The sequence below is a fragment of the Elgaria multicarinata genome, chromosome 3 (genome assembly GCF_023053635.1).
Source record: "Elgaria multicarinata webbii isolate HBS135686 ecotype San Diego chromosome 3, rElgMul1.1.pri, whole genome shotgun sequence".
Taxonomy (NCBI): Eukaryota; Metazoa; Chordata; class Lepidosauria; order Squamata; family Anguidae; genus Elgaria; species Elgaria multicarinata.
This window is the reverse complement of record NC_086173.1, coordinates 17,528,374-17,540,484: the sequence shown is the minus strand read 5'-3', so window position 1 is coordinate 17,540,484 and position 12,111 is coordinate 17,528,374. Positions and strand designations below refer to the sequence as shown.

General features: G+C 47.0%; 1 protein-coding gene across 4 annotated transcripts in view; it reads right to left on the bottom strand.

The window, feature by feature from the left end:
• Window positions 1-213: 213 nt before the first annotated feature.
• The window catches only part of PHF8 (PHD finger protein 8), a 37,287-nt gene continuing 25,389 nt past the window's right edge, over window positions 214-12,111 (bottom strand). For all 4 annotated transcript variants that reach the window (XM_063119437.1, XM_063119439.1, XM_063119440.1 and 1 more), the window contains 4 exons: window positions 11,232-11,327; window positions 9,919-10,028; window positions 8,774-9,155; window positions 214-1,829 (listed from right to left, as the gene is read on the bottom strand). In XM_063119437.1, the coding sequence (XP_062975507.1) occupies window positions 1,741-1,829; window positions 8,774-9,155; window positions 9,919-10,028; window positions 11,232-11,327 (677 nt within the window). In that variant the 3' untranslated portion in view covers window positions 214-1,740. The remainder of the gene's footprint in view (window positions 1,830-8,773; window positions 9,156-9,918; window positions 10,029-11,231; window positions 11,328-12,111) is intronic.

Sequence of the window (12,111 nt, the reverse complement as noted above, 5' to 3'; positions counted from 1 at the left end):
GCAGCTCCGATTTTAAAACCGCTGCAAGTAATGCGCACACGGACCTTTCAAAACGGACACGGCCGGTCTTGGCAGTGATCTCCCAACCCAAGTGGAAGCTGCCCTAAACACCAACCTCTCTGGAATACAGACTCTCTCAGATCCAAGTCAAAGCTTTTGTTCCTAGAGACCCAGAAATAGAAAATGCCGCCTCCTTACAGGCATGAGCCACGCTTAACCGACAAAGGTTTTTTATTCTAACCCTGAATATATATATATAAAAAAAGTTTCAGCTTCATTTCTTTTTTTTTTTTAAACACACATTTCTAGAGAGATGCCTAAAAAATAGAATTCAAACATTTACACAAAGCCTGCTGGAGTCTGGCGTAAAAATATGGTACACAGCCATATAAACTGAGCCGTGCAGCTGGGTAGAAACGTCTTTTAAGTCCTTGCTTTGGGGGCTTTTGTGCCCTCCCTGCCGCTGAAGAAGGGGGCTGGGTGGGGGAAGGGAAGGGAGCCTGCTTTAACCCCAACAGGAGAGATCTGTGATGGGAACAACAGCGAAGCCTACTGGAAACCCCTGGCAGCGTAGGGGGGAACCTGCCAGGGAGAGTCTCCACCCCTTTCCAGACCCCATTGGATGCAACTGATGCTCACCTGTACCACTTCTGACCGCAAGTGCAGGATTGAGCGTGAAGGTTCAAAGGAAACAAACACCAAAACATCAGAACTCCCTTCATGTGCACAGATGGGCAAGACAGGGAGAAGCCTTCTTTCCGACAAACTCGTCTTGAATATGCAGCGAGTTTATTATCTGGGGGAACATGAAACATTTGGGTCCCCCACCCCACCCCTCGCTCCTGCCCTCAATTTGCATTCTGAAGTGGTACAGGTAAACCAGGTGAAGCTACCAATGGGGTGTGTCGTCTGCATGTGCCATGACGGACGGACAAAATGCTTCCACTTGACCGGAGGTTTCGAAACCTATTCAACACCGGGGGCATTTCTAGCCTGTACTTGCACTCCGACCTCCCAGGATGTTGAAAGAATGCCGTTGCCTTTTCCAAAAGAGGGGCCTCCGTCTTGCCTCCTTTTGAGTCTGCCAAGCTGCTGGGTGACCCTCTGTGGGGCAAAGGGCCAAAGTTGCTCTTCCACCCCACTCCCCCAAGGTGCGTCTGGAAAGGGGCCGCAGAGGCTCTAGAAGACCGGGAGGGGAAAAGGGGCTACCTGCTTCAGCGAAGGCAATGAACAGTTGCTTCCTGCTGGGAATGAACAGTTTAAAAAGTAAAGTAATAAACCCTTTTTGCCAGGGTCCGGGTGCAGCAGCAAAAATACAAAGGACGGGTGAAGCCGCTGGGAAGAAAAAAAGACCAACCGATGTCCCTGTGTGTGATTTGGCAGAGGAAGGGGAGAATTCTACAGAGGTATCAGCCCCAGAACAGAAAAGGAAGTGCAGCGGGTCGAGGTAGGGATGGAGAGACCACGGGCGTGGGGAGCCCTCCGCCTCCGGCACAGTCTGCCTCTCCAGGGGAAGCCAGCGTGGTTCAGCTCAACAACTTGCTCAGTGATCCCTGCAGCAGGGGCAGCTCAGTCCTGGCTCGGAACCGCGGGAGGCAGGGAGAGGGAGCGCGGGCCTCATCCGCACCCCACTGTCCTGGCAGCTCTCCGAGGCAGTGCCCCCAAACGGGACGTGTCTCTGGGCCTCCCTCATCCTCTGGTGCCGGAGGGGCGTGAGGTCTGGAGCTGATGGGATGGCGCTCAGAGCAGCAGCTTGCCGTTGCGATGGATCTTCAGGATGCGTCCCAGCCGCTGCTTGGCCGTGGCCAGCCCCTTCTTGGGGCGCTTCCCTGGGAGAAAGAGAGAGGCAGGGGTGAGGCCAGCCAGCGGCTAATTGATCCAAGGCTGATGCACAGCTGAGCTATCCAGGGCACAAGACATCTCATAATGGCTAAGATCAGGGGTGCAGAACCTCAGGCCATCTGGGGGTTACAAAATGCCCCCGTTCCCCCGGCCCCACCCTATTTCCCCCAAAAGCCAATTCTTTGGTTTCCCCGCTTCTGTGCAGGTCTTTCCCCCATTCCAAAAGGTCAAAATGCCTCGGCCTCAGGCTCAGTTACTAGCAGTAAGAGTTTAAACCTCAGGGCTGCTATTTACGTCTTGTCCCTTTTGCTTTCAGGCCCTCCCACCTCTGTAACGTGGCCCCCAAAATTCCTCTAAAATGGAATTTGGTTCTCTGGCTGAAAGAGGGTCCCCCACTCCAGCTCAAGATGAAAACTATGCCTCTCTCCCCAACTCTAACACAGGGACACAACCCAGTGGAAAGTTCTCAGCTGTCAGTACACTGCAAGTGAATTGCTGCACTATTCTATGCCCATTTTCAGTGGCGCTTGCGGGTGAGAATTTCCCCCAAAGGCCTGTGCCTGTGATGGGTTCAAGAGCTGCCCCACTCACCGGCCAGAGGCTCTGCTAAAGGGCAACTCTCTCACCTTCCATCTCAAGGAAAAGGCCGCCGGGCTATTTAGAGGAACGCTGCATTTCTCTGTGTGGAGCCAGGAACTCCCTCCAACCAGGGCCGGTGCGTCCATAGAGGCCACTAAGGCAGCTGCCTAGAGCGCCAAGCTCTGAGGGGCGCCTCCGCCGGCCGGGCGCAGCGCACGCAACACTCACCTGCGTGTTGGCTGTGACTGAGGACAGCTGCCTGGCCCGAGGATTCAATTGGGGATGCTGGGGGAGGGGCGGCGCTCCATATTGGGCTTCTGAAGTGCGCCTGGAAGCCGCCCTCCGCCCCCGCCCCTGCTCCCAGAGCCACTCTAGCAGCTCTAGAGAGAAATGACTGGGCGGGTGAGAGATCCGCCCTGCGCCTGCCCAGCCAAGCAAAGCAGCGACGCTGGGGGGGGGGGGGCAGCTCCACTCGGCACACACGTTCATTCAGGCTTCCGGAACGCGCCCGGAAGCTGCCCGCCTCTTCCACAGCTGCAACAGCCGAGGAACACGAGGCGACAGTCGAGGCGAGGGCAGCCAGGAGCAACACGAGGCGACAGGCGAGGCGAGGGCAACCAGCCGTCGTTGTTTGTGAAAGTAAGCTATTTTCTTGGTTTCTTCCTCATTAGCTTTGCTCTGGGCCTGCCAGTCTGCTAATAGTAGCCATTGGTGCCCCTCACTTTGCCAGTTTCTTTCTGGCGCTGCCTGAGGCTGCTGCAGAGAGGGGCTCTGTGATGTTTTAGCCAATCCTATTAGCTGTATACTGTTGTTTTTATGTCTCTGATGTTTTAAAATTTTCTTATACTTTTGATGTTTACTGTTTTTGGCTTTTGTGAACCGCCCAGGGGCAGTATATAAATGAAATAAATAAATAAATCCTGAATGGTGAAAATCAATTTAGGCTAATGAAGGCAGAGGAGAAGGGTCTTTAGTGTTAATCCTCTGCTATGTCCTTTTTTGTGTGTAACTCGGTATTTAACGGTATGGCTAAACAGCAAGTAATTGCATTGTTAATTGCACCAAGTTACAGAAAAGGACACAAGCAGAGCACTCAGTTTGTTACAGTAATCACAAAATAAGAGAACTGGGACACCCTAAAGTCTGATGTTCATTGTGGCTGAAGTTTTCATGGTGCGGGTTGTTGCTCACAAAAACTCACACTGTAATAAATTCAATTTTAAACATTTCTCTTCCCTCTCCATCTCTTTGTGTGTTGTGTCATTTTGGATTGTTAAGTTTGGAGGCAGGATCTGTCTCGTTTTACAGCTGTTCTAGGAGCCTTTTTGTCTAAGAAGGTGGTTAAAAATACTTTAAAGAAATTCTGTAGATTCTAAGGTACCACACTATGCTTTGTACTAATACCCTCCTTTGGCACAACAAAGAGCCCTTGTGGCAGCTTAAAGTTTAACACATTGTGGCATAAATTTAGCCTTACGTTTGTTAGCCTTTTAAGGTTTCATAGGGTTTTTTACAGTATGCTCTTATAAACGTCTATTCTGAAGAAAGTCCTATTGAGTGTACTCTCAGATAGTGTGTGTGTCTGTGGGATTGTAGTAAAACTGACAAACATGGTTATACATGGGGTTGCAGTTCATGTGTGATGTGTCTGACTGATAGGGTTTTTTCTTCCTTTTCTTAATGACTTTTTCATACTGAGCACTAACATGTGTCAGAGTAAATATTGACATGCATGCAGAATTACATTAAGACGTAATATAGCCAATTGTTTGCTAAATGTGAGGTGATTTGTCAGTACTATTTTGTGCAGATTGACTTGAAAGTAAGTCCATCGTTTTAAGTATGACTGCTTTCTGGATGTTGGCGTGCATGTATTTTGTTAGGCCTAATTTCTGAAGGTTTTCTGTAAAAAAAACCCAATGATGTCATGCTGTTGACTGATGCGACTAACGAATAATTGTAAGTTCTTCCTGTTGCCATAGTTCTTTACCTTCCATAGCCAGTGGTGTATATTTTTCTCTCTTTTCCTTTTCCGTAACGTTTTTGTCATTAGGTATTGCAATTTCAATGAAGTAGGTGTGTTTTTCTTGGTTGTTTTTGACTGTTATGTCTGGTTTATTGATGTTACATTTATATCCAGCCTTTTATGTGCTTGCAAAGAGGCCATTGTGGATGAAAATGAAAACATTGTCTTTTTTTTAATGTACAACATTACCTAAATAGACAGAGGCGGTGGTTGGAAATACTACAAACAAAGCTTACGGTTGAAGGGTGTTTACCCCGGGTTGGTTTGTTGTTGTTTTATGTGCCATTTGTCTGTAAATAAATAGAGAGTGTGCGTGTAATAATGTGCTCTTGTGTAGGGTTTCATATATAGTCAAGTAGCAGAATTATGTCAGTCCCAAAGCTGATTAATTCAGTAGGACTCCTTTTGAGGCAGTACATTTAAATTTTAAAGATGTTCTATTTAAGCCTGTGTGCATTTAAGCCTTGTTTTATAGATTTGATAGGAATTGAAGTCCAAAACATCTGGAGAGCACCAGGTTGGGGGCAGGTGTTGTTGATAGCATGAGCATATGGAAAGGAGGTCAGGGCTCCTGTATCATTAACAGTAGTATTGAAACGGGATTTCAGTAATTAAAGCTGCAGGAGTCCTTTCCTCTTTTGTATCTGGTCACAGCTGCTGCAGCTGGAATTGTTGTGATGAACAGGGACTATCACCAGGTGCTGCATACATTTTTTCTTTTTTCTAGTGAACTATGGCTGATTAAAAAAAAACCTTCTGGAGCCCAGTACCGCAAACGAAAGGCAGAAAAAGCTAAGGAGCAAGCAAAGCAAGAGGGGTTGTTCCTGAAATACCTTCGTACACAGAAAACAGATCAAGAACAAGCTGAAACTAGCACTGGGGGCACTGAATGTGGTGCTCCTACTACAAGTGATATTAACACAGACGTTTCAAAAATTGAAGATATTTCTGGAGAACACACAAAGGAAAAAGAAGATGTCAAGAAAAGTGAGAGTACTGCAAAGTCTGCAGAAGAAGATGATATTATGCCTGACTTGAATTACAGTGACCCTGCCAAATGGCCCAACTGTTGCAGTGATAATTTGTGACAGCTTATCATACAACACGGACCACAGCAGGTTGTATCACATGATTTCCCCAAAGACTAAAAAAAAGAAGATTTTCTTCTATGCACTACAAGAGGAGACTAGCAAATGGTGAAGAAGTGTGCCGTCAGTGGCTGATATATTCAACCTCAAAAGATGTGGTTTTTTGTTTTTGCTGTAAGTTGTTCATGAAAAAACATAATGCATCAGTGCTACAACAAACAGGTTCAAAAGACTGGAAGAACATTGGAGCAATTCTTTCTTCACATGAGCGGAATACTGACCATTTAGAAAACTATCAAGCCTGGCGTAAACTTGAATTGCGCTTATCTAAAGGAAAAACAATTGATGCTATTAACCAGCAGAAAATTAGGGAAGAAGAACAGTATTGGCGACAGATCTTGCAACGCTTGATTGCTTTGGTCAGAGTACTTGGCATGCAAAACTTGTCATTCCGTGGTACAAGTGCTATAAGGCAGTAAATTTTAACAGATGCAAATTCAGCAAAATACTATTCAATTATTTTGGACTGCACACCTGATGTTAGTCATATTGAGCAAATGACAATGATTATACATTTTGTTGATGCAACCAAACCATCAGATAATGAGATGTCTGAGCCTGACGTTATCATAAGAGAACATTCCTTGGGATTTGTTCCACTACAGTAGACTACAGGTGCCTTTATAGCAGAAACTTTTCTTGAACAGCTTGAGCAAATGAGATTACCAATTGAAAATCTGCGTGGTCAGGGTTATGATAATGGGAGTAAAATGAAAGGCCAAGAAAATGGTGTGCAAAGGAGAGTCCTGGACATAACCCCACGTGCCTTTTTTGTGCCCTGCAATGCACACTCTTTAAACTTGGTAGTCAATGATGCTGCTAGGTGTTGTCTGGAAGCAACTAGTTTCTTCAGTTTGGTCCAACAGATCTACAATTATTTCTCTGCATCGACTAAGCGTTGGCAAATTCTAACTAGCCATATATCAGACTTTGGCATAACTGTTAAGCCATTGAGTGAAACAAGATGGGAGAGTCGGATCGATGATTTGAAACCACTGAGATATCATCTTAGTAATATATATGATGCTTTAATAGAGATCTTTGATGATACAAGCCTAACAGGTTCATCTGGAAATACTTCCCGAATTGAAGCTAAGGCCCTTGCTGGTGCAATTAGTAAGTTCAAGTTTGTGGTATCCCTTGTTACATGGTACAACATCCTTTTTGAAGTAAATCTTACAAGCAAGCTACTACAAAATAAAGAAGCAGATTTAAATTCAGCTACAAGACAATTGCAAGTGACTAAGAATTACCTTGTGGACTGCAGGTGTGATGAGGGTTTTCAACAAGTTTTGACAGATGCTACTGAGATTGCAAAGGAACTAGAGATACTACCAAACTTTGAGACAGAACAACTTAGAAACAGGAGTTTGCATATGAGGCCCAAGAAGAGGCACCACAAGATCCAAAGCAGAAATTCAAAGTAGGTTTCTACTATGCTGTTTTAGATGTGGCCATAGAATCAATTGAAGAGAGATTCCAACAGCTCCAACAATATAATTCCCTATTTGGCTTCCTGTATGATATAAACAATATAAAGACAAAATCTACTGAAGATGTACTTAAGGACTGTAAGAATTTGGAAAAAGCATTAATGCATAATGGAAACAAAGACATTGATGCTGAAGATCTGTGTAGTGAACTTATAGCTCGAAGACTTGCAAATTCTATGCCACCACAAGAAGTACTTCTCTTCATACTACAACAAAAACTCCTGGATAATGTGCCTAATGTTTCCGTTGCTCTAAGGATCCTTCTCACACTTCCAGTATCAGTGGCAAGTGGTGAACGTAGTTTCTCAAAGCTCAAACTTATAAAAACTTACATACGCTCCACAATGTTGGAAAAGAGACTAGTTGGCTTGGCAACTATATCTCAGAACGTGCCCAGGCATCAGCACTAGATCTGGTGGAATTGGTGACAAAATTTGCAAAGGAAAAGGCACGCAAAGTGAGATTTTGATGTGCCTGAAATTGAAACTTTAATGAGACCTTTTTAACTCTGTTTGTCTGGTTTTTGTTTGTTTCTCTATCTGAATGTAAGCAAAATATTCTGTTAACATATTGGTTACGCCAAGTTACCTTAAATAGTGTAAGTCTAAGTTTTTAATGTTGTGTTGCCAATGGCGGAGGTATACTTTTTACTGAGCACACTTTAGTTCAAAATTATTTATGTGCCAAAATATTTTCTTTTGTATTTGTGAAAGATAATCGAAATTTGATTATTATTTATTCTTGCACTTTAAAATAAATTTAGCAGTTTCAAGTTTTGTGCTTCTCATTTTTTTCTACAAAACATCTCTTCTTAAAAATCAAAGTTGGCAATTTTTCGGGGGGAGGGGGTGAAAATAGCTCACCTCGCCTAGGGCGCCAAATAGTCTGGCACCGGCCCTGCCTCCAACAGCACTAAGAGCCAGGTGAGTTTTTTTATATGGCAGCCTCTTTCTGGAGGAAAGAGCAAGGAGTCAACATCACTTGGTCTTGCCAGGAACTGGTGACTCAACTTGCTTCGACTTCCAGTTGATTTAACATTGCAACGAAATACTTAAGTGTTTAGAGCTGGGGTGGGCAAATGGATTCAGATGGAAGGGGGCACATGACCATGACCATGACCACGCCCCCAGCCCCCCACATGATGAATGACATCACTGGGGGGGAGCAACTCAGAGGGGGTTCTTCATAACACTGATCACAAATCAGAGATAACAAGGGATTTCCTCTCTCCGCCTCCATAAATTAGTCCTGCAGGCTGAGGTTGCACCACCACCACCACCCAGGTTTAAAGAGCCCTTCAGAGCATTCAAACCACTTCACATAGGTTATTTTAGCAATCCTTACAAAAGCACTGTAACGTCTATCGGGAGCATCCAATGAGGGACAGTGGCTTGCCCAAGGCCACATAGTAAGTTCCTGGGGATGGATTCGAGGGAAGGACCTTTCTGGCACACAGCTCACTCCATAGGACCATACGCTACCCTAACTCAGCTCAGAATTTGTTTCCTACGGTAACGGCCAGATACCCACAGGCAAACAGGCCTAGCGGTATTTCTGCCCAGATGTCAATTCTTCATCTCCTCTGGAAAAACTGGTTCCTACAGCAGACTTAGATCCCCATAATTCTTCCAGATCCTCCTCTAATTCGCTTCTGCCCTCCCAAAAGCCCATGCCCAGCCACTTACCTTGCGCTGCCTGAGGACCTGGCGAGCCAGCCGAAGGACGCCGCTGGGACAAGAAGACACCCGGCGCCATGGGGGTGGAGCCGCGGTTCACCTGGGCCATTCCAAAGACGTTGGGCCGGGCGGTGTACTCATGATCCACCAGACTGCCGGCAAACTGCTCCTGTTTGGGTTCTGGAGTTGGAGGGGTGGGCACAGGAACCGCCGCCACCCCAGGGTCTGGATCCTGCTGCGGTTCTGGCGGTAGGTCTGGTTCCACCTCTGCTTCCACTGGTTCTGGCTCGGGTTCCGGTTCGGGTTCCGGCTCTGGTTCTGGGCTGGGTGCTTTTGGAGAGGGTGGTTTCCTTTTGACAACCAGCTTCCGCCGCTGCAACTTCTGGTGTTCCTTTAGGTGGAAAGAGCAATGAGGGAGCCCCTGATCCAGAGTTGCTATGTCAACACAGCTGGCCTTTGATAGGGTGGGAAGGGGCCACAAGAGTGGGCAGCGTGCGGCCTTCCAGGTATTTTGGACTACAACTCCCATCAGGCCAGCCAATGGTGAGAGATGATGTGAGCTGCAGGACAAAACATCTGTTGGGCCACGACTTGCCCATTCTTGGCATAGGGACTCCTGGGCAGAATCTCAGCATCATGGCCCACCCGTACTTTGAGTCACTAAAGTTATCAGTTAGCTGTAGCTGGATGGTTGTTGAACTAATTTCTATGCACTTTTTATCACACGTTGAATGAATGTATCCTTTTGGCCGTCAGCCTTAATGAAAATACTAAAACCAACACAAAATAAACTCCAAAGAATACAGGACTTGCTTAAGTACAGCATGCACGAATTATTTGCAACATTATTTTGAGTGCCTCTGAGGAAAAAGCAATAAATACATTAACGTAGTTAGCATAGCCATCTCAACGATGAAGGTCAGAAACACGGATGTCCAATCCTATTCCCTCTGAAACATCCCGAGGCCTCTTCTTTCGTGGAGACAGTAGGCCCTCAAGAGTATCCGGGATGCTTTAGGGTGGATTCCTGCATTGAGCAGGGGGTTGGACTCGATGGCCTTGTAGGCCCCTTCCAACTCTGCTATTCTATGATTCTATGACGACCTGGAAGGGTGTCCACCGTCCCCGCCTGGCAAGCAAGTCCCACCATTTACCTGCTGAGCTAGTTTAGCTGCTGCGGCTGCCAGGCCCGTCTCGACAGACGCCACTCTGGTCCCCTCACGCACAGGCCGGACTTGCTTGGGCAGCGTCGGGGTTACCCGGGCTGTGAGGAGGGGGCGAAAGGCATTTGCATTAGGGACCCCGTGCTGGCTCCCAAGGGCACACGGCTTTGAAAGGAAGAATGCCCCCTACTCCATCCTTTCCTCACACAGAAGAGTAGAGAGGCTTGAAAGGAGGAAAGAAACCCACCAGGTGAGAGACCCAAAGGTCACCCAGTCAAGTCCAACGAAGAGAGACAGAAAGACAGGCAGGATTGCTCCACAGATGGTGTTCATACATTGCCTTATCATGCGTGTGAAGAATTTTTCATTTCTGTTGTCAACCCCCCCCCACCCCTGCCAACAGGTTTTATGTACCCCAAAATGCTAAAAACAGGCACAACCTACGTCACGGGCCCACAACTGAACACACCTGGGAGCATTTCCAGCAGATGTGGCTCTCGCTCCAGGAGGCGCGGCGGACACGCATGGGGGAGCATGAGTGAGGGAGAGGGAAGGGAAGCAACGTGCCTTGTGACTAGAGGACATCCTATTGGAACCCAGGGGTAGATATAGAAAGCACAGGCCTCGTGGAATAGGTCAAAATAGGTTGCGGTTTCTGAAAACAAAATCCCTTTAAAAAAAAAAAAGTGGGGGTGGGGGAGGGAGGAAAGAAAACCCAAACTTCCGTTCTTTCTGCCTGCCTTTCCATATGGCAAAGGACATTTCCATCGGTTTCTGAGCATTGGTACCAGAAAGGTGCTCTCCCAAAACAAATAAATTCAGACGACTCAAGCAAGACAGAGAGTCCACAGCAGGCAGAAGCGCTGCCCTCTCAACGTCCTCTGTGCTGCCAGACGCTGCCAAGGCTGCATTGGTCGGGGCAGGTTTTTGTCTATGTCCCTCATGCAGTGTTCCTTATCCCTTGCATGAAGAAAAGCTGGGTTCTGTAAACTGTCCATTATGCAAACCCATGCACAAATTTGCACAAGTTATTCTGCTATTGCTGGAAATAGGGGAGGTCCAGAACCAATGGGGGACCCTGACGCCCTGTCGCTCAACCCCTGGACGTCTTATTCAGCACATGAGAGCTCAGCAGGCATTTCACCCACAGGCTTTCAAACTTGTCTTCGTAGCCATAAGGGCTAGAAACTTGCCTTTTAACAAATTAAGCTAAGGCTCTCTGGAAACTGAACTCTGTGCTTTTTGCCTTTGTGCCGAATCGCATTAAATGTGCGCCGCCCCAATTACAGGTGACGGATCGTTACCCTTGGGACTCCAGGGAGCATCATCTGTGCACTTCTTCTTCTTTGGTAGAGACTTCAAGGCGGGGTCGTCCTCATCCGATTCCAGGGAAGGGTAAACTGCAGGGAGAGAGACACAGCTGGGGCTGAATTCTTTCTACCTAGACTCTTCAACTGGAAAATTCTGATGAGCTTGCATAGTTAGACATTGCTACCGTCATCACTACTACCAATACTGCTAATAATTTTAAAAGGAATGCTGGAATTGCCGGGGGGTGGGGTGGCATGCCAAACCATGACACTGTCAGCACCTACATCTTCTGCAGCAACTATCTGGGGGTCACAGAGACAGAGAACGGGGAGGGGCCCTGTAATCCAGTCCTCCTGCAATGAAGGGCAGGACCATTCATCCGCTCCCCTATAAATAACTCAACGTCTGCAATCCAAGCCAAAAAGAGGGGCCACACAGGGAAACCCAGGTGAAGCACACAAATGAGCCAAACCACACGGAAGAGAGAAAGGGCAAGGAACAACAATACCCCATCTGTTCGCCTGGGGGCAAGTTCAACTAGCTTAAGCCAAGGGGGCAAATTTCATTGCTGGACTGAGGGAAAAATAAGAATCCAAAGGCCCACGACACTCCAGCAGTTCTGCCGTGAAAGCAAAGCAGCCCTGGCAGCTGCTTCCTTTGCAACAACAGCGTTGAACTTCAGGCCAGTGGGCCATGGTTGGGTTCCCCCATGGCTGCACCCCCTTCCTTTGATCCGCCCCCTGCTCTTTCCCTGACCATCAGTTGTCTGGTGGCTTCCTAGCTTCTGCACAGTTTTTTCCTCATTCTGAATGATTGAAAGGCCTCTCCGCCTTAGGCCTCTGTTAAAGCACTTAAAGCAGCACGTTGAAACAT